This window comes from Diospyros lotus, chromosome 13, assembly GCF_014633365.1.
Source record: "Diospyros lotus cultivar Yz01 chromosome 13, ASM1463336v1, whole genome shotgun sequence".
Lineage (NCBI taxonomy): Eukaryota > Viridiplantae > Streptophyta > Magnoliopsida > Ericales > Ebenaceae > Diospyros > Diospyros lotus.
In genome coordinates, this window is record NC_068350.1 from 4357710 (window position 1) to 4381256 (window position 23547).

General features: G+C 33.7%; 1 protein-coding gene and 1 non-coding gene across 11 annotated transcripts in view; one reads left to right on the plus strand and one right to left on the minus strand.

Moving 5' to 3' along the window:
* The window catches only part of LOC127788452 (protein ROS1A-like), a 36951-nt gene extending 13743 nt beyond the window's left edge, over nucleotides 1-23208 (plus strand). For 4 of the 10 annotated variants that reach the window (XM_052316722.1, XM_052316724.1, XM_052316719.1 and 1 more), the window contains 18 exons: nucleotides 11381-13087; nucleotides 13274-13642; nucleotides 14882-14972; nucleotides 15057-16476; nucleotides 16609-16688; nucleotides 16865-16949; nucleotides 17043-17134; nucleotides 17216-17284; nucleotides 17428-17464; nucleotides 17559-17641; nucleotides 18072-18542; nucleotides 18937-18973; nucleotides 19064-19121; nucleotides 19352-19491; nucleotides 19592-19657; nucleotides 19765-19879; nucleotides 19959-19997; nucleotides 22881-23208. In XM_052316722.1, the coding sequence (XP_052172682.1) occupies nucleotides 11381-13087; nucleotides 13274-13642; nucleotides 14882-14972; nucleotides 15057-16476; nucleotides 16609-16688; nucleotides 16865-16949; nucleotides 17043-17134; nucleotides 17216-17284; nucleotides 17428-17464; nucleotides 17559-17641; nucleotides 18072-18542; nucleotides 18937-18973; nucleotides 19064-19121; nucleotides 19352-19491; nucleotides 19592-19657; nucleotides 19765-19879; nucleotides 19959-19997; nucleotides 22881-23008 (5087 nt within the window). In that variant the 3' untranslated portion in view covers nucleotides 23009-23208. Of the gene's footprint in view, nucleotides 1-9558; nucleotides 9763-10078; nucleotides 10315-10450; nucleotides 10731-11380; nucleotides 13088-13273; nucleotides 13643-14881; nucleotides 14973-15056; nucleotides 16477-16608; nucleotides 16689-16864; nucleotides 16950-17042; nucleotides 17135-17215; nucleotides 17285-17427; nucleotides 17465-17558; nucleotides 17642-18071; nucleotides 18543-18936; nucleotides 18974-19063; nucleotides 19122-19351; nucleotides 19492-19591; nucleotides 19658-19764; nucleotides 19880-19958; nucleotides 19998-22880 lie in introns of those variants that run through there. The other 6 variants (XM_052316715.1, XM_052316717.1, XM_052316718.1 and 3 more) reach the window with 6 other exon arrangements.
* Nucleotides 5135-5206, minus strand: TRNAD-GUC (transfer RNA aspartic acid (anticodon GUC)). Its single transcript has one exon. It is a non-coding gene; the product is annotated as a tRNA-Asp (tRNA).
* Nucleotides 23209-23547: the final 339 nt, after the last annotated feature.

The following is a 23547-nucleotide window of genomic DNA, read 5'->3' on the forward strand; positions in this document are numbered from 1 at the left end:
TTTTTTCATAGAACAAAAACTAAAAGTATTTTTATATTAGGACATACCCCGAGCTTCAAAATGAAAATTAAAAAAAAAATCTAATCTACTAATATATATATACATTCCTCCTAACATGAAGAGAATATATATATAAATATTAAAGTAGAATTCCTAATCATCATATGGCTTCATTTTGATAATAGAATTCTTGATTGTCATATGTCTTACTTCCCTAAGTATTATAAGATTTTTGATGTGAATGCTAATATTTGTGATGTCAATACCCAGTTACTCACTAAATAAGAGATAATAGTTATTGTATGTAATTTTTTTTAATAAAAACAATTTGTTTTTGTTACATAAAAGTGGTTTTCGCAACTCAAATTTATAATTTCTAGTCACCCAGAAAAAAGATAATTTTATCATTGTTACTGATGAGGGAAAATGCCCTCGAGTCCACAATTAATCCTATACCTTGAGACTACAACCAGTAATAACAAAGACATGTGTTCGTCGAGAAGCCAATCTAAGGTTGCCACCCAACCTAAGTCTGGAAGAGACATGTGGCAGATACGTCTCAACAAACAGGCTAGCCTTTTGCTCAATGAAGATTCCTTGGATTTCTCGGCCTTTTCATCATTCCGAAGATCATGGAGATGAAAATTATTTTGAACCCCTCGAAAACGATTACAATATCCATATCACCAAGATCATGGTTCCGCAAATGATGAGATTCGAATCTTGGAGGTTCGAAAATGGAATTCTTATCTTGACAAGAGAATAAAAATGAAGCAACCAAGACAAGTAAGGGATTCCTCTCTTGTTTTCCTTGAGTTTTCAACTATGTACTTTGACTGCTTGAGTTTTCAGCTATGTACTTTGACTGGGGAAAAACTCTATGAACTGACTTGAACGTCGAAGTGATCATTGGGGAACGAGTCCCCAACTCCATTTTGCAGGTGCTTGGTCCAAGACAGGAGCAAGGCCAGTCTTGAATTTTTTAGGGTCCAGGGCAAAACTAAAAATTAGGCCTTCATATATATATATATATATATTTAAACATAGTGATGAAGTCACTCTTATTTTCCAATCAAGATCTAATATGTCCAAATTAACTAAAACTTTAACATTTAAGTCAAATAAATTGTATTGATTCAAACTTCAATATATTAAAATTTAGAATAAAAGGCTACAATATATAAATAAGATAAATACTTATAACAATTCAATAAGTTTTTTTTTTCATCTAGCAAAATAAATTCTCTTTCATCTAGCTAAAAAAAAAAAAAAATTCTCTACATGCTAAATAGCTAAAGCAAAACAATATCAATCTATTTGAAATCTCTTTGCATCTTTAGCATTAGCAACCAACAAAACAAAAACATCTAAGCATTGTTACTTGAAAGTAGAAACAATATAAGAAAAACCAATGTAATTTTAATACTTCAAAAAATACTTCAAAAAAAATATATAATATAACCTAAAATTTAAGAAACTCTCCAGCACACCCAGCACTCTTCGAACTTTAAAAGCAGACTTGAAATCACAAATCACAGAAACAGAATTCAAAATTGGACTTAAAATCATAAATCAGCATGCGGAGCACTCTTTGGACTTCAAATCAAAAGCGAATGACTTCAATTTCAAAAGCAGACGGGAAAAAATGAAAGCGACTTGAAACATTGAAACGAGCGGACTTAAGTCCGCTGATTCGCTGAAGCAGACTTGAAGTCCACTGAAAAAGTCCGCTTGTTGGACTTAAGTCCGCTGAAGCGGACTTGAAATTTGTTCGGCCCTAAATTATGGGCCCCCCTTGAATAATGGGCCCGGGGCAATCGCTCTAATTGCCTCCTTTTAGGGCCGGACATGGACAGGAGAGGGTGATCGGTTCAATATCATCAATTACCTTACCCTCGAATAAAAAAAATAAGCAAAAGAAAAGTATTGGATTGTTACATCACATGAAAATTTTATTTTATTTTTTACTAGAAAAAAAGTTAGATTTTTTCTTTACCTAACCAAAAAATATATATACGTTTTCATTTTTTATCTTAGGTGACGTAAACCAAATTAAGAACAAAATTGTACATGGTACCTCCAAAACTTAGTGCACTACAACGCGAGGATTCATGTTTATTGAGCAGAAGGCACGTAAATTAATTAGTTGCAAAACTTCTTGATTTGAGTAGGAAAATCTTATTTTTACCTAAATTATATTCGAGCCCATTACTTTGCTCCCTTTAAGTTGAGTAGACTTTGATAAGGTATTTAAGACTAAAAAAATGTTACATTGTTAAATATTATATTATCTGCATCAAATAACATAATATTTGCTAGAGGGCTAGCGTTCCTCCCCCCCCCCCCCCCCCCCCACTTGCTAGTCCAAAAACTCTTTAAGACTAATTAGAGTCTATCAATAATATTGTAAAAATTTGTAATCTTATATGAAAATAAGTATTTTTTTATCTTATCTTATTAATAAAATATTAAAAAAATTATTTTATAAATATCTATTTGAAAAATGTAGATTAAAAAACAAAATATAGGTATACAAAATGTCGATCCAAACTTATAATAAGTTTCATGTCTTGTCTTACAGGATCACCTATGCATGCAACAGCCATCTTTAAAGCCATTTCGATGATGATGATGATGTGGACTTCAGTTTAATTAAGAGGTTTTTGTCAGCTTTGGGGGAGGGATCTTTTTTTTCCTTCTTCGGATGCAGTGGTAGATTATTATCAAAGGGAACTGATATTCTATTGAAGGTTTATCTGCACTCTCTTCTCCATTTAGTTTGCTTTCCTTTAAAGATTCAAGTCTTTGGGGGTATCTGCACTCTCTTCTCTCCATTTAGTTTGTAAACAAATAATTAAGGTTGTCTTTGTTAAAATAAGTAACATAAAGAGAGTATCAAAATAAAATCGAAATATTTTTCGAACTAAAATATAGAATAGAACTCAAGATAAGAGTGAAAAATATTTTAGATTTTTATTAAAATTTTTAAAATGTACTACAAGACACAAAATGTCATTTTTTTTTTATTATCTGTAAAGATCAAGATATGCTTATCTTGAGGAAAAGAAATATAAGCATATCTTAAAAAATTAATATAAGAAGTCAATTGACTTCTTTTTCAAAAATCACTAATAAAAACGTTAGAAAGGGTAAACATTTAGAATACTTTTCATATCTGATCTTTTTTACCCCATATCTTAATTAACAAATATTACCTAATTTTTTTTAACATGATTAATTGTTTAATCACTCCGAGATACACGTGAATGAGAAATAACTAATCAGGACTTTGAATGGTCTCGTTGATTTCTCTTCATTGGATGAGTTGGGTCTTTCGCCATTAAGTTAATCAAAACATATGATGAAAAAAGTCAAATATGAGAAGCATTTTGAATATTTGTCTTTTTTAACATATTTATTAAATTTATCTAATTTTTTTTAAAAAAACCCTCACGTAACTTATTATTTGATTTTTTATAGATAAATTTATCTGACTCCTCTTTTAAATAAATTTATTTGATATTAATTTTATAAATAGATTTAAATTACCCATATACCCTTTGTGGGTTAATTAATATCATTTAATATATTTTTAAAATTTAAATTTATTAAGTCTTATTTTTATAGTAAAGTTGGTTTTAAAAGAACTTGTTTATTTAAGTATTATAATTAATATCATTTAATATATTTTTAAATTATCATATATTTTGCTAATTTTTAAAATTTAAATGACATTATTCCTTTTACCAATTTTTAAAATTTAAATTTCTCTCTCTCTCTATATATATTTTATTATCTAATACAAATTCCTTTTACTGATTTTTTATTATTTTATTTAATTTTATATTTTATTATCTATTATGAAAATATATTCTAACAATTTTTAATTATCTAAGTAGAATTATTTTAATTCCATCAATAATTATTTCTACTTTCTAGTTTTTTTAGAATCTATTTTTAAACATGGATTTAGAAAATAAAATACTATTTTTAATTTTAATTTCAATTTTTTTTGACAATTCACACTAATCATAAAATACTATTTTAATCATAAATTTATATTAATGTTAACATACAGTTTTTAATGAATTTGTTAATAGAAATATTTTGATAAAAATCTTTATTTCGGTACTTATTATATGTATTTAACAAATATATGAAAAAAAATGTATAATTTTCAATAGATTCCAAAAATTTAACAAATAGTCTAATAAAAAATTTTGAATATTTTTTAACTATTTTATATATTGATGTGAAAATTATTTTAATTTTATTTTAATATTTATTTATTTTAACACACCCTACAAAAAAAAATATTAATGAATGAAAAAATCATTTCATTGACACGAATAGACTTGTCTGTTAGAAGCCCTAGCCTGGCGCACTTAACAATCTTATCAAGGTCGTCTAGGAGTTGGACAGGTGCATTGTGGCGTTCAAGGGGCTGCGCCGACCACATATATTACGCAGGATGTGCCCACTGCCCGCCACGCCAACCGTCGTCTACTGGTACATCAAAATCACCAGCTAGCTAAGAGGCATGAGAGTAGTCAACCTTGGCCCACAAGACTAGTTAACAGTAAATATATGTGATTTGTTACGCTCTCGTGAGTAAGCATTAATCAATTTCAATTAAGTTTAGGGTCATTCTCGTTGGTAGATGCATCTGTGCATATCTTGTACATGATTCACATAGAAAACATGAAAGTTCTCGATTGAGGACAATGTTTGACCACGCTACTAAAATAATAAGGGTTAATTTGCATCGTTACAATTCTCACTCTATTAACAGTTAGGGTGTGTGTAAGTGTAATATGTAAATTAAAAAATATATTTAATAGTTAAATTTTAATTTTATTGGATGATATATATTTGGATAAAGATGAGTACGAATATATATAATAGTATAGTTGTTGGTTTCATATAAAATGTTAAAAAATATAAATTTAAATTTTGTTCATGTGATAAATTTTAATTTTTTAAATAAAATATTATTAAAATATAAAATATTTAACATGGTTTCAAAAAAATAAACACCAAAATGTAGATTCTTAATAAAAATTAGTTTAATTTAATTGCGCTTGAATCATCTAACAGCTAACAAGCCTTTAAAAGCCAAAAAAGTTGCGCATAACGCCGTTGCCGGGGATCGAACCCGGGTCACCCGCGTGACAGGCGGGAATACTCACCACTATACTACAACGACTTTGACAAATTTTAAGGAAAGAAAGTCTATTCTTATCACTTCAGCGAATACCCTCTTGGCCAGACCGCAGGTCTAACGTGATCTCGTACGAGTGCCTCTTATTAAGGATTTGTATATATGAAACCCAGTAAAGGTAGTTTAATTATTAGAGGCATGCAAAATTAAAAGATTCCAAATGAAATTTTGAAGTTAAATATTAGAAAATTTATTTCTAATAATTGATGTTACTAATAACTTGATACCATACTTCTAATTATTCCTCTAATTAAATCATCATCTCTGATAAATTTTTGTATCATATTAAGACATCATATTAATAAGCTAGTTTGGCTCGATATATTATATTCCAATATTATTGATTAATTGGGACGTATATATAAAAAAAAATTGTACTGAATAAAAATATATATTTTAACTTTCTTGTGCCAAAACTTTACCTCGTAAACACAAAAGACAATACTTGTTTTTTTAAAAGATTAGACTCAAAATTATTGGAATGCCTCTTTGCACGGAAAGAATAAGGTTGCGTTCTCTTTACTTTTTAATTTTTAATTTTGAGTTTTGAATTTATTTTCACTTTTCTATTTTGATAGTCTATTTTTAAAAAATAAAAAACGAGTTCTCTTTGTCATTTTGAAAAATTATTTCTCAAAATAGAAAATTAAAAAATGCGTTCTCTTTGAACTTTTGAAAATAATTTTTTAATAATATTTTATTCAATAAATTTGATTATTTAGTAAATTGAAAATATTCAATGTTAATATATTATTAAAAACTATATACATTTTAAAGTTAATGAATTTTATAATATTTTTTCCTATTATAATAATAAAATACAAATAAATAAATGTGTTTTGAGTTTTGAGTTTGTTTTGGTTGAAAACACTCAAAATAATTTTTTATTGTTTTGAGTTTTCTTTATAATTTTTTTTTTTGTTTTCAAAAATACATTTTTAAAAATAGTAAAGAGAACGTGTTTTCATTATTTTAGAAAATTAAAAACTAAAAATGATTTGAAAACAGTAAAGAGAACGCAGCCTAAATTTTCTCTTTAACCTTTTTAAAAGTTTCTTTTACTTCTAGAAGTTTATTTAGAAGGTGAATTTGATACTTAGATATTATTTAAATAAAGATAAATTTTAATATATTAATAAAATAAACTAAATGTCATAAGTTGAAACAATATTAAGCTATATTGGTGTTTGAATTATGTTGGCTCAATGATTTAAATAAATTAATGATATATAATAGTGTCAATTTAGCCATTACATTTTAAATAGACCAAATCAACTACTAAATTTTCATAAATAGATTAGGTTAGCTAACCATCAACTTTTCATTTTAATGTCGTTAGTTAGAACAATTCTTTAGGAGGCATTTGGTACATGAGAAATTTTAAAATTCTTATGAATGTTAGGTTAGAAATCTGTATTCCCATGTTTGGTACAATTTTTTTATAAAAAGAATTTTGGAAAATAAGCTTTCCGGGAATAATTTTTAAGTAACTTTCCCACAAAAAGATTTCTATAGAGGGGTTGAGAATACAAATTTTCTATAGACTTGGGAATGTTTTTAACAAATAAAAAAACTAAAACACCCCCTTATCCTTTTATAACCCCATACAAACATATTATATATGTAATATATTTATATTATTTATTATAAAATATTATATATATTAAAGTAAATATTCATACAAATATACATATTATGTATATATATTATATATATAGACATGTATATATATACATAATGGGTAAAAAATGATATTTTTTGGACTTTCTAAAGATGTTGTGGGTCCCAATATTTTATCTAGTAGAAAAAAATTATTATTTTTAAATAAAAAAATAAGAGTAATTTTGAAAAAAAAATATGAATTCTCAATAATGTTGGATTTAAACCAAACATAGGAATGTAAGATTCTCAGAAAAGAATACTCAATATTCTTGAGAATGTTTAAAGTTAACAAAATATAGAATTACATAAATTTTGAAAATCAAAAATTTTCAAAAATATTTCCAAAACTCATGAATCTCAGGAATTTAAAAATTTCTTTCATACCAAAAGCCCATTAATTCTATAGTAGTGTCAATTTGGCATTTTACCAAAATTTAATTTATGATAATAAAAACAAATGAAAGTTCAACAAATTTTTTATAATTTATTTTATTTTTATCTATGAAAATTAAGAAATTATTAAAACAAAGACTTAAATTAATCTACTTTGTGTGACAACTTATCGAGAAATTAATCGAAAGGCATAAAATGAAAAAAATATCACTCAAATAAAAATTTATTTTCTTTATCCCGTTATCCGTCTCTTTTCTTCTCTCTCTCTCTCTCTCTCTGGCCGTCTCTAACAAACACCGACTACTACTGGATCGCCTCACCGACCCCCGTTGGCAATCTCACCGCCTTCAATGACCCTCTCGGTGAAGCTCTTTAGAAAGATCCAAATACTTTGAGAGAATCAAACCTCCTAAAGCGAAGAGTAGAAGGTGCGGGCGATGAGCCAATGGCTACGCTCTCTTTTGGGAATGAGATGCGCTCGTGTGTGGCTGTGAGGATGCCTCTTCATGCTAGTGCGAGCCTGAAAGCGCTACATTTGGATATGATTATCATGATTTCGTTTGATGGAATTCTGTGGGGCCCACATCTGCCCATTGCCGGGAGACCACCAATCTTGCCTACAAAGGAGGGTTTTATTATATTAATTTAATGTGAATGTTAGTTACAATATTTTTATTTATTTATGCTTATATATTAGTTAATTGTGTATTGTATCACATTAATTAATGAATGTCATTAAGAATTGTTATAATTAAATATTTAAATAATAGTTTTATTTATAAATACTTTTAATTCATTATAAAGGAATAAAAATTCTATTATTCTTAATTGATTATTATAGAAAGGTAATTATAAAATTAAATAAATAATATATAACACTATGGATACAAAAATCTTATAAATATATAAAATTATGATTTATTATTTTCCAGTTATACAATTAATATTATTATTATTTTTTAATGAAAAAGTAGACTTACTGACCATTAGGGAGGTAATCCGTTTTATATTTGTAAATTGAAAAATTAAATGTAATAGTTAAATTAATTTTTTTTAAATAATATTTGTATGAAGATAAATTTAGATGTAATAGTATAATCAATTTATGTTAATCGGTTGAAACCAACCAAATTAAATAAATCCAAACGTTAAATCTAAGAGAAACAACCGGTTGTAATTTTACAATTTAAAAATTATTTAAAATAGTTTGATTTAAATTTTAAATTTTAATAAATCATCGAATCCTCTCCCCAATATTCCAAAATAAATAAAATGAAATTTTTTATAGTTTGTAAATTTTATTTAGTCATTAAATTACAAGTTTAATAAATTCTTAAGTAAATAATAAATTTACATTTTTATTTAATAATTAAAATAATTTTTTTAAAGTAATTAAAATGTTACCAATTCTTTTACTTCACAGTCATTTTTTTTATTTTAAAGTAAAAATACCAAATATTATTGTTATTAATATATTTTCTCCGATAGCCCATTCGACGACAAATAAAAACAAATAAACAAATGTAATGCATCACATGATTCCTAAAATTGAACCCTAATGGCGCTAATGCATGCAATAATTAATCTATTCTACCAGATAATCTCATAAAATGACAAAAATGTTCTTACCCAAATTATAAATTTTCTTCTCCTACTTTCGTCTTTTTTCTCCCTTTCTATGATCGTCTTCAACAAGCGTTGACCATTATTACATTGCTACACCATCTCATAGCAATAGTCGATCAGGCAAAGAGGCGAAGACGGCTAAGTGATGCAGTGACAATCGACGCTTATTGAAGACAATCATAAAAGGAAGAGAGGAAAGAAAAATGGAAGTGAAATAAATTTATAATTTAAGTAAAGATATTTCTATAATTAGACCATGGTGGAGTTCTCTTTGGGCTACTAAATACATGTTAAATGATAAAAATATTTCTTACATCTTATCATCTCTCCTTATAGCACCTCACCACCTTAGATAAGAGGTATTTAGTCATGCATTTCATCGGCTCACTTCACCTCATCATCTAACATCACCACACTATCTCAAAAATATTTTTGTCATTTGATGCATAGGGTAGCTATAGCATTTTCCTCTATAATTTTAGCACCCTTCAGTTAGCCTCTCGGTGAGGCTGTCGGGCTGTAGAAGGGTCCATGCATGCAATTCACGCACTAGACACGTGCCAGGCACGCCACTTTTTCTGTTCAATTCCAAATAATATACAGCCGTAAAGATAAATACATAAATAAATGTACGTTTGTTTAATGCCCTTGTCGTCAGTCGTTTACCGGCAAAAGCCGTTCTCGGTTGAACGATCAAAACCCCTTCGACGAGAAAAAGCCTGCTTGTTCTGCGTGCGTTGTGTTTTTTTCCCTACTCGCTCTTCTCGATGAACAACCCTCTGCGGCCGTTTCTCTTTAATTCCGGTCACTGAGCGGATCTCCGGCAATGGCACACTTTTCCGGCAACTCTAATGACCAAGGTCTGTATAGTTTACATCTAGTTCTTTTTTACTTTAACTTGGTGCATATGATCCTTCAAATGCATGGACTCAAGATATGATAGAAGTGGGAAAAGATCAGAAAACATGTCTGGTCTTTTCCTGATGAAAAAATTTCATCTCGAATCCAAATTATTCACAATTTTTAATAGGTTTTCACTATGATATAAAGCCGTCTTGTTATGATTTTCAGAGCAAGGAGTAGGGGGTTCGGTGATAGAATTTTAGCTCGAAATTTCTCGCTCTATGTTTGTCTTCCTCTACCTAATATCTACCCTTTTTTTGTGTTTTCACGAAGTAATTCGACAGATTGTGGAAAAATATCTGAAATTCGTTTCTGCAATTTAACGTCTACTGATGAAATTAAGACACGGTGACAAACAGGAAAAGAAGATTGGGAGCTTACCTGCAGAGATGGCCAGAAAGGGATATCAGAATGGAGAGCTCAATTCCAGTGAACCTAGTGAGGCCATTCTGCCGAAACTGCAGCCGATCTGCAGAAACAGACGAGAGTCAACTAGACCAAGCAAAATGGTTCATACCAGAGATTTTCAAGTGGTTTTGAAGCTCATAGAATAGTTGCATGTTGTGAATCAACAAATTACATTTAGCATCAACAGGAATTTTTACAATTTGAAGGGTGGTTTAGCTAAAAGGTCCCAGGTTCCAGCTTTGCAGAGAGTTTGGCATGGATTCAGATGGAGTAAATGGGCCTTTAACAAGCCTATTAGCCCTTGCAGAAGCTGCTGCTACAACAACGGATTCTGCAGATGGTTCTCCGCTGCGAAGTTTTAATGCGGCTAGCACTTCTTTCGTTCTTGGTTTCAACTCTCAGTTTGACGGTAATTGGTTCGAAGCCGGCTCCACGACATCGGACGTTGCAAACCGAGATACCTCATTTGGGCCAAACATATGGAGCAACAGCAGCTATGCGCCGGACATACCTTCATGTGAGCAAACTAAAGTTTTAACTTTCTGATTAGTTAGTATTTACCTACCATGCTTTCACCTGTAATCTTAACAGTAACTAAGAACTTGGTACAATGGGAACTACAACAAAAAATAAACAATACGATAGCCATATATTAATGATCAAAGTCAGGTTCAGTTCAAAGGTGTCAGGCCATTAAGTTTGCCAGTGGGATAGACGGCACATCAGCCTCATTTCCAACATAAAGATCCATCTACCAAATAAAATGAGGAAAGCAATCATCTATATGTAAATTGTGGATTCAAATCTTACCTGGAGAGTAGGACTTAGAAGGTGAACAATATTAGGTAGCAAAATACCATTGGGTATCCACTCCCGTCAATAGACCATCCTCTGCCATCCCAGTTTTTTATTCCCCACATCCCCATATGTTCAACTTCATAGCCAACTGGTGGATGTAGTCTCCAACATCTCTGGGCCTTCGCACATTAGGAGAAGGTTGCTTTGCCAACATAGGGTGAGGTTTATAAGTAACGAATACCTTCAAACCAGAACCCTATCCAGATAACATATATGAACACCTCCAAGGCTACAAAATATAAATTCAGATTCTTTTAGTACTCTATACTGCTTAAACTGATACAATATCCAAACGTGGCCCTTCTGCAGATGGATATTTTACTCCCCCAAGACCTGCCTGTGATCGCAGTTCTCCACCAGAAGAATTGATAGATACCTTGTCAAGGAGGAATATTCCCTTCCAGTTTGAACCTATAACACCAGACCAGTCAAACAAAGTGGCAAATCAAGCTTATGATAAGCACAACTTAAATATAGATGAAAGAACAAATGAGACAAGGGATAAGCTGGGGAAACAAGTTGCTACCACAAATGTTGAAGTCCAAGACCTCCACCATGATACTAAACAGCAACAGTTGCAGAAAGATGTGGTGAATACTGCTGCTTCTACTCAATTGGATGAGAATCACAACTCTGACAATGGAGGTAACCCTGGCATTGACCTCAACAGAACACCACAACAGAAACCAAGGAGAAAAAAGCATAGGCCAAAAGTGGTTATAGAAGGCCAGGCAAAGAGGACTCCTAAACCAGTAACTCCAAAGCCTGCTAAGGAAAAACCTACAGGTAAGAGGAAATATGTCCGGAAGAATAGACTTGACAAAACCCCAAGCACTCCCACAGAAGAAATAGCATGTGGAAGTATTGATGCAAAGAACACGCCACAACTAACAAGATCCTGCAGAAGAAAATTGACTCTTGACTATGAAAGCCTAGTCAGAGAAGAAAGATCTACATTTAGGTTGCAGTCTGATACAAATGCTGATTGGCAAGCAGAGAACTTATATACAAGAGTTGGATCACAATCAAATATGCAACTTGGCCAACGGATGGAGGTAACTGTTGACAAGACTCCAACTACACAGACCACTAAGAAGTCTCTTGAAGACTGCATATTAATGCCTGAAGAACAAGCCTTGGGCACACAGACTCCTGATAAAACAAGCAAACCACAGGAAAATTTGAAGGGTCACATCCAAAATCAACATATAAAAGGGAAGTGCCAGATAGTTTTCTCAGATGAAACACATGATAAACACAGAATTGATGCACAAGTAATGATGAAAAGTAGCAGCATATCAGCATCGAGTCCAAACTATTCTAACTGCAGCAGCAGTTTGACCAACACAGAGCAAGGAAGCGGGTTAAAGAGGGGATATTCATGTACAAATCATGAGGCAGAACCCAGCCGCACGAACATGATTGGAGGTCACTACAATTCTTTGTGTGGGTACCTGGCAATGCTTCCAGCAAATATATATAACAATAATAGGACCCCTGGCTTGTGTTTCCCTGCAATTTACAAGAAGAAGAGAACTGAAAAGGGGCATTGTTCAACCACATCAAGGACCTTTTATAATGTGACTGCTGAAAAAGATAGTGTGAGACAAGCATCAGAATGGCCTGTGAATGATACCTCTGCAGCTCCTTCCACACCTGAAACACATTTGAGATTTTCTTCTGCTCGATTCAGCACTGGTAGCACATCAAACAAGAATGCCTCACCTATAGACAGGCAGGGTAAACTGTTTTTTGACCAAAAAGGAAGGATAACGAAAAAGAGATCCAAGTGTCCTACACGGGTACGTAACTTGGCTTCACTCATTGGAGTAGTAGCGTCAAGAGAATTGCCACCCTTTCCAGCTGGAGGTACCACAAGGCGTGGTAGAATGCAAGGGCGTGAAGTTTCGTATCACCCTTACACGTGCATGGAAGCCCTGGTTGCAGTCACTCGTGCAACAATGACAACAAAGAAGCGGAGTGAAAGGAACCCTTTTGCTGGCTCAATGATAATTGGTATTGTATGATCACCATCAACATTGTCTTATTAGAAACTAAAAAATGTAAACGTATGTGTGAATGTGCAATTCTGTAATTATTTTTTTTTTGGGGGGGGGGGGTGGGGGTGGGGGGGGGGGAGAGATTGGGGTGGGTTCTCTTTATTTCTGTCTCCTGATTCTTTTTATACATGTCATCTTTCAGATGCAACTCGGAGGAAAATTTCCACTATCGATGATATTGTCGATCAGTTAAAGAGTCTAGAGAATAGAGAAAGCATCCAGGGCAGAGACCAAAAGCACAGTGAAGAGGAAAAGGCACTTGTTCTTTATCAAAGAGATGGGACTGTTGTACCTTTTGGAGGTTCGTTTGATCCTGTCAGGAAACAACGGCAGCGGCCTAAAGTTGACTTGGATGAAGAGACAAATAGGGTATGGGAGCTCCTCCTGGAAAATATAAACAGTGAAGGCATTGATGGAACTGATGAAGAAAAAGCAAAATGGTGGCAAGAAGAACGAAGAGTTTTCAGAGGACGGGCAGATTCATTTATTGCACGCATGCATCTTGTCCAAGGTACCCATATAAATAATTATTTAAATCTTATGTCTAGGAATGTTACAATATATCTAATCATGTAACTAAATGGAAATCAGTACTTACAGTTATCAACAATAACTATGCTTGTAATATATACATAATATAGGTATTTTAAATTAGAGTTGCACATAAAGCACATGGTGATCAACCAGGCAGAAAAGTGATTGTGTTTTCCTCATCTAAGCTCGAGCTACACCTACAACCTAGCAAAGTAACAATATGGACCAGCTACCACAAGCACAGGCATGACTGCTTATTCACACACTTCAGCTGTTAATTTCAAATTCATCGCAGAAGATGCTGGGACCAAATGGTAAGTTGAAAACTACCTCCTTACGGTGAAGTAAAGATATGGTAGGGGCCAAAAAGAAGCATCATAAATACAAAAACTGTTTCAATATTGTTGAACTGTTAATCATCATCTTATCTAAAAGCTTGAGCTGTTAGATAGAAGGTTAATTTTATCTTTTATGTTATCATTTTTACTCTCAACAAATATGATTTCGATTGAAATACAACATTCAGTTCTACAACTTCGAGTTATATGTCCAGATTCTGAATGAACTATATTTAAAATGTAAGCAATCACTGGATTAACTAATCCCCTGAACACTCCTAGTGTTGAAAGTATCATTCCTTTTTAGAGCCATTCCCAAGCACAGCTAAAGGAGGGTGGCTTAGGTAGCTCAAAGGCAACATAAAAACCTTTGGATATTTTTTATATGAATTCTAAACACAATGATTAGTAAGCTAGATTTTGCAACGACTTAAATGGGATTCAGTCTTGGTTGTTATTGTTGCTTTGACATCACCATATTACCTTGGGAACTTGCTGTAAAGGAGATACACAGCAGTCATGCTAATGCAGTATCAAGTCTTGAGCTTCTGTTTATCTGAAAATTATCCTATATGCAATTAAAGTAAAGATTTTGTCTACGTAAACTTTTCACTATCCCAAAGGCATCAATATCTCACATATCATTTTCCAATTATTCGTCTTTGAGAAACCAAACCACTACCTTGGACCTGAAAAAAGAAAGTTTCCAAAAATGTTTTTTTAAGTGTAAAAAGCAGAAGTTACCTCCACGAAGACATCAGATTCAAGGCATGGACTTGCTTTACTCCAACAGTTGGAATAATAGAAGCAATTGTGTGAACATTCATCAAACTTTACTAAGTTCTGTTGTTTTTACCATGGTGAGTAATTGTTTGCAGGAGATAGACGCTTCTCTCCATGGAAAGGATCAGTGGTGGACTCAGTGATTGGAGTTTTCCTTACTCAAAATGTCTCAGACCACCTTTCCAGGTCAGTTGGGAATTTGTAACTTCAATTAAGGAATTTAGCAAAGCTGCAGTAGAAAACCTCTTTGACTCTAATTTTCCTGTCCAGTTCTGCCTTCATGTCTATTGCTGCACGCTATCCCCTTAAGTCAAATAGAAATGATGTACCATGCTCTGAGGAGACAAACATATGGGCCAAAGAACCAGAAATGTGTATACTGGATCCAGAGGATACCATCAAATGGCATGAAGAGAAGCCAAATCAATCAGCCGGCAACAGGATTTCTTTGACACTCCCTGGTGATTATTATGATACAGAAAAGGAAGTTGTCAACAGTAATGAATTGCTTGGAAGCAACAGTAGTGGAGAAAATTTAACAGATTATTTGACATGTAAATCCTCAGATATTTCTGGAAATGATCCGCAGATTTACAATAAATCAACAGGAAACAGAGTAATGATTCACCTGGCAGAAACAGAAGCAAATTCCAAGGGATATAATGGAGAAATGGATGATGTAGTTTCTTCTTGGTATTCTACTACTTCCTCTCAAACCTCCATGGATTCATTAATGACTCAAACTGCGAAAAGAGTGGCATCCTCCTTGCAGGAATCACAAGTAGATTTGGAAACTAGATCTAACACCAATAGTCTTACAGGATCTTCTTTTCTGAAGCTATTACAAGGAGCAGAAACCCTCCACAGCATACATGAAAGGTACATAGAAGGCACTAAGTGCAACATACAAAACAAGGATAGATCAGATAATCATAAACCTTTATTAAGGTCCATGAATTCCAGCAACTCTTGTTTGCAAACGAACCCTAACTCAGGAGTAGTAGAAGCTGAATTCTTGGAGATGTTGGAAAAAGAAGGCCTGTTATCTGATATTTCCAGGAAAAATGGAGAGAAGGGCACAAGTGAACAAAGTAGGGTAACAGCAGAATCTGTAAACCAGGCTATGATTCAAAAGAACATGACTGCAAGTTTTCAGGAACCACCAAGATCTCCTTGTGCAAGCAATCATGCATACAGCAGCCTTCAAGGTGGAGTGAATAAGATCTTCCAGTCTCAAAACAGGCCAGGGGGCAATTCCAATTGTGGTGTTCCATCACAGGCTGAAGAGCATAATTGTAGAATGCAGCAAGCTCTTGAAGTCCAAAACATTTCAAGAGAGAACTCAGATGTCTCAGAGAGTACCAACGTAATTACTAACCCAAAACATGTCGAGCACAAGGAGGTTGAGTCAATTTTGAAGGAGCGTGGATTTCTTCGTGGTAAGGCAATCAATGATACAACTTCTGATATATCCAAACTGAAGAGGCCAAGGATTGGAAAACAGAAACAGCAAACATGTGACTGGGATAGCTTAAGATTGCAAGCACAAGCCAATGGTAAAAGAAGAGAGAGAACAGCTAACACAATGGACTCATTGGATTGGGAAGCAGTACGCTGTTCAGATGTTAATGAGATCGCTAACACCATCAAGGAAAGGGGCATGAATAACATGCTAGCAGAGAGAATCAAGGTAAATATATTGCATTGCCTAACAGATATATCATTTTCGAGCATCTGAATTGCAAATAGCTATCCAATATTTGTTAGTTACAACATTCAACACAGAGAAGCCATTTAACTGATGATGGTTGAGAAAATGCAGGATTTCCTGAACCGGCTGGTAAGAGAACATGGAAGCATTGATCTTGAATGGTTAAGGGATATTCCACCTGACCGAGCAAAGTAAGTGAACAGAAAATATTCAGATATATATTATATCTGCTAAAAAGAAAATTCTGAAGAATCTCATAGCTACTTTACTGTGATGTATAACATTATTAAACTGACAAAAAAGATTCAGTTTCTGCATATGATAAAAATAGTGGTCAAACAAATACTTGAAGAAATTCTGTTTGCAGAGAGTATCTGCTGAGCATTAGAGGGTTGGGCTTGAAAAGCGTAGAGTGTGTGCGTCTTTTGACTCTTCACCACCTAGCATTTCCAGTAAGTTATAGGTTGAAGTCTGAAGTATCTCGCAACAAGATGAATAAATCACAATTGTAACTGAAACATTTTATTCTTGTAAATCTTCTTCAGGTTGATACAAATGTTGGGCGTATAGCTGTAAGACTAGGATGGGTACCACTTCAGCCGCTGCCTGAGTCACTTCAGTTGCATCTTTTAGAACTGTAAGTATCAAGTTCCAACTGATTTTAAGTAATAAATTGGTCATTCACAGTGGAAAATCTAATACTTCTGTTCCTACACAGTTACCCTGTACTGGAATCAATTCAGAGATATCTGTGGCCACGACTGTGCAAGCTTGACCAAAGAACATTGTAAGACAGAATTCTTATTGCATCTTTACACTAATTATAGATGGATTTTCACATATAAGTACATAATTGGCAAGAATAAAGAGCGAGTTTATCATCAAATCATGCAATAGCATTTGCTCATTTATGATGCTATTGAATAACAGGTATGAGCTACATTACCAGATGATTACTTTTGGAAAGGTATGTAGTATTTGCTAGAAATATGAGCAAGATTCCTGACCACTAGTCAATTACAAACATATATGCTAATAGGCATTTACTATAAATTTTGCAGGTCTTTTGTACAAAAAGCAAACCTAATTGCAATGCATGTCCAATGAGAGGAGAATGTCGACACTTTGCTAGTGCATTTGCAAGGTCTTGCCTCATCATCTGTAACACACTCAAACCTATAAATTTCAATACAAACAAAGAGCCATGGAAGGTGAAAGAAACAATAAGTTCAGTAACAACCATATGAAGGATAGCTGTTATAGGAAAAACACAAAATGAGGGGGCATATGCAGACTCATTAATATAAACATGCTCGCGTGCATATGTACCTAAATACACAGTCAGTTAGTAAAGGTAAAGATATGTTGAGAAAAGCAACTTACCCTATCAGATTTTGCTCCCATGAAAGCATATTACAGTAATTCCTAATATTTGGACAAAACTGCCCTCTGCTTACCGCATGTTAGTTGAGATCACTGAAGTTAAAAAGATGGCTTCCTAATACAAATCCACACAATCTACAATGAACCATCATCTAATACATCAAATGACTTTTTAACCATGTTGGATGCAGTGCAAGGCTTGCCCTTCCAGGGCCAGAAGAAAAAAGAATAGTCAGTGTAGCTGAAAATGAAGCTGCTAATCAAAAGCCGGTGGAGATTATCAAACCATTGCAGCTATCTCTACCTCCAGCTAATCAGCAACTGCAGACACAATACGAAATCAATAATCACAAGCCTATTATTCAACTGCCAGCAACAACACCAGAGCCTATTATTGAAGTGCCAGCTACCCCAGAGCTGGAACAACTAGAAGCACCAGAAATTGACATTGAGGACACCTTCTGGGAAGACGCAGACAAAATTCCTACCATCAAACTCAATGTAGAAGAGTTCACTCTGAATTTGCAAAACTACATGCAACAAAATATGGAACTTCAGGAGGGTGATATGTCAAAAGCCTTAGTAGCTTTATCTACTGAAGCTGCTTCAATCCCTGCACCTAAACTTAAAAACGTCAGCCGGCTAAGAACAGAGCACCAAGTGTAAGCAGGCACTTCCCACATCTCTGAAAGATTGGCAAACCATTAATTATGTTCCTGATTCCATTACCTTTTATGGGATAGAATAAGATTCCTTTAGCCACAGAAAGTGAAAGGATCACCGTTACAAGCCTTAGATGGTAAATTGTAGAACTTAGGGAAAACCCATTGACAAACTACAGACCTAAACTGAACAAAAATTCAAATTATTTCTAGAATTATGTTTCCACATGACAGATAGTAAGTGAAAGTGTGTTCCTAATTGATGAGGAAACTTGTTTCAAAATAAATTCAGTAAATACAAGAAAATATACTCATCACATAACTCTTTTTCATGGTACGTAACACTGGTGAATCTTGCTATTTATTACAAATTTGTTTCTTCATAATTCTGCAGCTACGAGCTCCCCGATTCACATCCTCTGCTTGAAGGGGTTAGTACTACTGTGTCTACGTTTTGAAGAATTTGACTCATGCATTTCTAAATTTGTTTTCTGATTTGAGTAAATTGGCTAAAAGTACAGCTGGACAAAAGAGAACCAGATGACCCGTGCTCATACCTTCTAGCTATTTGGACACCTGGTAAGTACAAAACCAAACAATCATCCAGCAATGCGTATTGTATGAATGAACTCATTACAATGTCTCAAAACATCTCTTTCATTCTACGGCAAGATAATCCAAAACCAATTCAACCCATCAGCGACATCATCCTACAACTATCAAGTAGATTTAATAGATAATTGCATAATTAGCTTATATGCTTTCAATCTTGCTCTCCCTGTTGCTAACCAATATCACTGTCATGTCAGGGGAGACTGCATATTCAATTCTACCACCAGAAAAGAAGTGTAGCTCCCAAGAATTTGGTAAGCTATGTGATGAGAACACATGTTTTTCATGCAACAGCACCCGGGAAGCAAATTCCCTGACTGTTCGGGGGACCCTTCTGGTGAGGATAAGCCTATTACTACTGTTATAATATGATGTAACAAACTATTCACATCAACTGCATCAAATTCTACATGATATTTATGATGCATTGTGAACAGGTACCATGTCGAACAGCTATGAGAGGTAGTTTTCCACTCAATGGTACATATTTTCAAGTTAATGAGGTAAATAACAATGGCTATCCTCAGCTAATACAAATTGCTTCTTATAAGCTGTCTTTTCCAATTTATGGAGTAGTAAAGAGAATTCTGAATTCTGAATTCCTTTGCAGGTGTTTGCTGACCACGAATCTAGCATTAATCCAATTGATGTTCCAAGAGCTTGGATTTGGAATTTGGCAAGACGAACAGTGTACTTTGGAACCTCTATACCAACAATATTCAAAGGTAAAGGACCAAAAAATTGGTGTTATCATTTATGGTCCACATTCCAAGAATGAATTCCCCTTTTGTTTCTTTATGTCAGGTCTATCAACAGAAAGTATTCAGTACTGCTTTTGGAGAGGTATGTAAAGATGGCAAGCTTATGTTTTTCCCGTTGCTTGCATTAGCTTCAATGATATTTGTACAACCCCATCAAACCACAAATCAAATAAAATGAACTTAATATCCTGACAAAGACTGCATAATTCCTCCACTTCTCTTATTGTCATGACATTGCATCAAAGATTAAGAAACCTATAGAAAGATATGAACTAAATCCTACTTGAACGTTAACCAGAGCCTCAAAGGAAAATTCACACTAATTTATCATGGGGATAACCCCCAAAAAATGGTGAAATATGATACATTTTCCTAAAGATTTTGATGCGGGACCATAGGAAGATAAGAGATTAAGAAGAAGAAGAGAAGAAGTCATCAGAGAAGAGAAGAATCCAATAAGAAGCAAGAACGAAAAGCAGAGAGAGAGAGAGAGAGAATTGCAGAAAGTAGGGAAGAAACAGAAGAGATTAAGAAGAAGAAACAGCTATGATAAATCAAAACAGAACAAGATAAAAACTAATCTAAATCTTATTTTTAAAATCAAAATAGAAAAATACCCCTATCTGATGTTCTTGAAATGTCTTAAGACTGAGAACCTTTGCAGCTACTAAGTGGAATTCCTGATTTTGTAGATTGGCTACTTGCTTACTGAAACTCTTCAAGAATGAGTTAATTATGTCCTATTCATACTTTGTACGATGCCCAATATTTTTAAGACACGTATATTAAAAATAGAAATGTCTTAAGAGGGTGAACCTTGTACAAGAACAAATCCAAATAACTTAAGGGGAGATATGATCCAAAAAACTCAAAACCTAATAAGGAAGAAAGGCAAATCTCCTCTAAGCCACGGAAAAAGGAAACAGGAGTATTTCCTCAAGACAAGAAACGAAACAAAGTTCTCAAAAACTATCCTCTTTCTTTCACACCAAAGGTTCCAAGTGGTACTATTGATAGCAACAATCTTATTATGATCTTTATAATTTTTTTCTTTTATGAGCTAGTGAATAATATAAATACAAGTGTAGGTTTGGAAACATATCATTCAACTTCAACCAGACTAGATTTTCCATTCTCACACTGATATTACCTAAAATCAATTTTCTGGGAACCAGACAAGACTGAGTAGTTTGACCAGTAAGACCAGGAACCGATAAAACCAATCAGATTCAAGGCAAAAGATTGGCCAGTTTTGTTTCTTTTTCTTTTTTTTTTTTGCTTGATCATTTTGTGATGGAGATTGTATTAAGTTGGTTCCTATACCTCTTAAATTTGAAAATATGTGGCTCAAGAAAAGAGGACATTTTAGCCAGCTAGAGGTTAAGAGGTATTGGAACCAACTTAATACCATCTCCATCACAAAATGATCAAACAAAATTTCAGGAACCTATAAAGGCAGAACTAGAATCATTGAACTTTTTATTACATTAGCATTACTCTTTTATTTTTTTTTACCAAAGTAGCATAAGATTGGAGATTTTTACCAAAGTAACATTGGATGTTGTTCTAGCCTCAGTTCCACTGGCTGGTCTAGTGCCAAGATAGACCAGCCAATTGGACTGGAGACCCGCTCGTTTAACTGTCAAGATTTTGGCGGAGACTTGACAGATCAGTTCAAGCTCATTATCATTGCAGCTCCGGTGGTTCCACCACTCCTCATCCACCCGATCTCCTGCAAAAACAACAGTATTAGATCGAGCAAGATGGAAAGATGCATCATGCATAACCCTTTTGTTCATTAACCTTAACATATGATCAGCATCACCTCCAACATTGCAAACTCCATACACACACATATATACTCATAAGATTCTGTGAATAGCCTAGGAAACGAAAAGGAATCTAAATTTGAATCTCTTTGTGTTCATCTTACAATATTGAATTCATTTATTTCTCATTATTATTATATTAGTATTCAAAACTCATATTTCACTCGACAAAATCCATGAGATTATAACACAATAGAGGCCTAGAGATGGAGGGATTAATTACAGGTTTAGAAAAATATCATTATTTACAGCAAAATGGATACCAACTTTCATGGAGTTTAGAATGGTAAGAGACCATGTAAAACAAGCAGATCGGTCTTTGCTAGAGATCAAGTTGATGAGGAGCAGTAGATCTACACCAATAATCTGCTAGTTTAACTAGTGAGTCTCCCTTTGGGGGAGACCGCCAGTCCAATTGGATGGTCTCTTTTGGCATTAGACCAGCCAGTTGAATTGGCGGGTCTGTCTCAGTCGTGGCTTAGACAACATCTAATGCTATCTTGGTAAAAATTTCCAATCCAATGAAACTATAATAAAAAAAAAAAAGGAAAAAAATACTGCTAATTTAATAAAAAAATCTAGAATCATTTGGGTAATGATCCTCCCTGTGCAAAGAAACTGATATGCTGTAATTTTGGGACATGGAATTTGCCATCTCTAGATTTTACTGAGTGTACCTGCCACCTGACAAAGGAAGGTCCATTGATATGGAAACTTAATAACATTGAGATCACCTGCTGAACACTGAGGACCGTTCCAACAGATGCTAGCGGGATGGAAAGTTCTAACCACCATTATCTTTTATTCCCCTCTGGTGCTGTAAAAAGTGAGGGCAGCATGAAATGGTTTCAAGCCTTAAGAACACATAATTCACTATCAACTTCAAGAAGCTTCAGCAAACATGCATCTAGATCCAGCAAAATCCCGACAGGGAGATGAAATGTCCAGGAACTTGCACTATGGGGGATTAGGGGACTACCTTTTTCGCAAGTTCAATCATCCAATTGGATTTAGGGTTTAGGAGCACATTTTGCATTCATGCAAGCAACAAAAAGCTAACATGCCCCTGATCCATGTATAACAATCATGTATCTTTACTAATGCCAGCTGAAACATGCAAATTATTCTTTTCCCAGGTTTTGTTTGCGTTAGGGGATTTGACCAGAAGACAAGGGCACCTCGTCCTCTCATGGCAAGGCTACACTTTCCGGCTAGCAAACTAACCAAGACAAAAGGTAAGACTAATGACAAGCCGCAGGAGTAAAATATTGACTCGCAGCTGGTCGGGTCCAAGATGAAACATCTGGTTTCAGGATACTCATTGATATTATGGGCAAAGGAGATCTGCTAATAACGTGTATTATCCCATATGAGACTGTTGTGCATGTACAAATTACCAAATTATAATTATTTCAACCATGCTCAAAGTTGAGCAATCCTTCAATAATCAGCAGAGTTATTCCATTTTATTCCTACTACTATATTGAACTGCATTAGCAATCACGGACTTTTGTTTTGAGAAGGTAAGACATTTTATTATTTTGGTTATTCTAATACATATACCAAATCTCTGAACTGATTTTTCAACCCTATTGATGGATAATTGTTGCCCAATAAAAAAACCCTAATTCAATTCTGGAACCCATTTTCCTCCAAGATCTTTTATGTGCTCTTACGATATTTCATTATCTGGTTGCATCTCAAACGTCGGTTTCTTTTTTCCTTGTTTGTTACTTATTATTATTTTCTAGATTATCTGCACAGATTCAGAAAAAGCCGTCATGCTTTGGCAAGAAGAGAGAG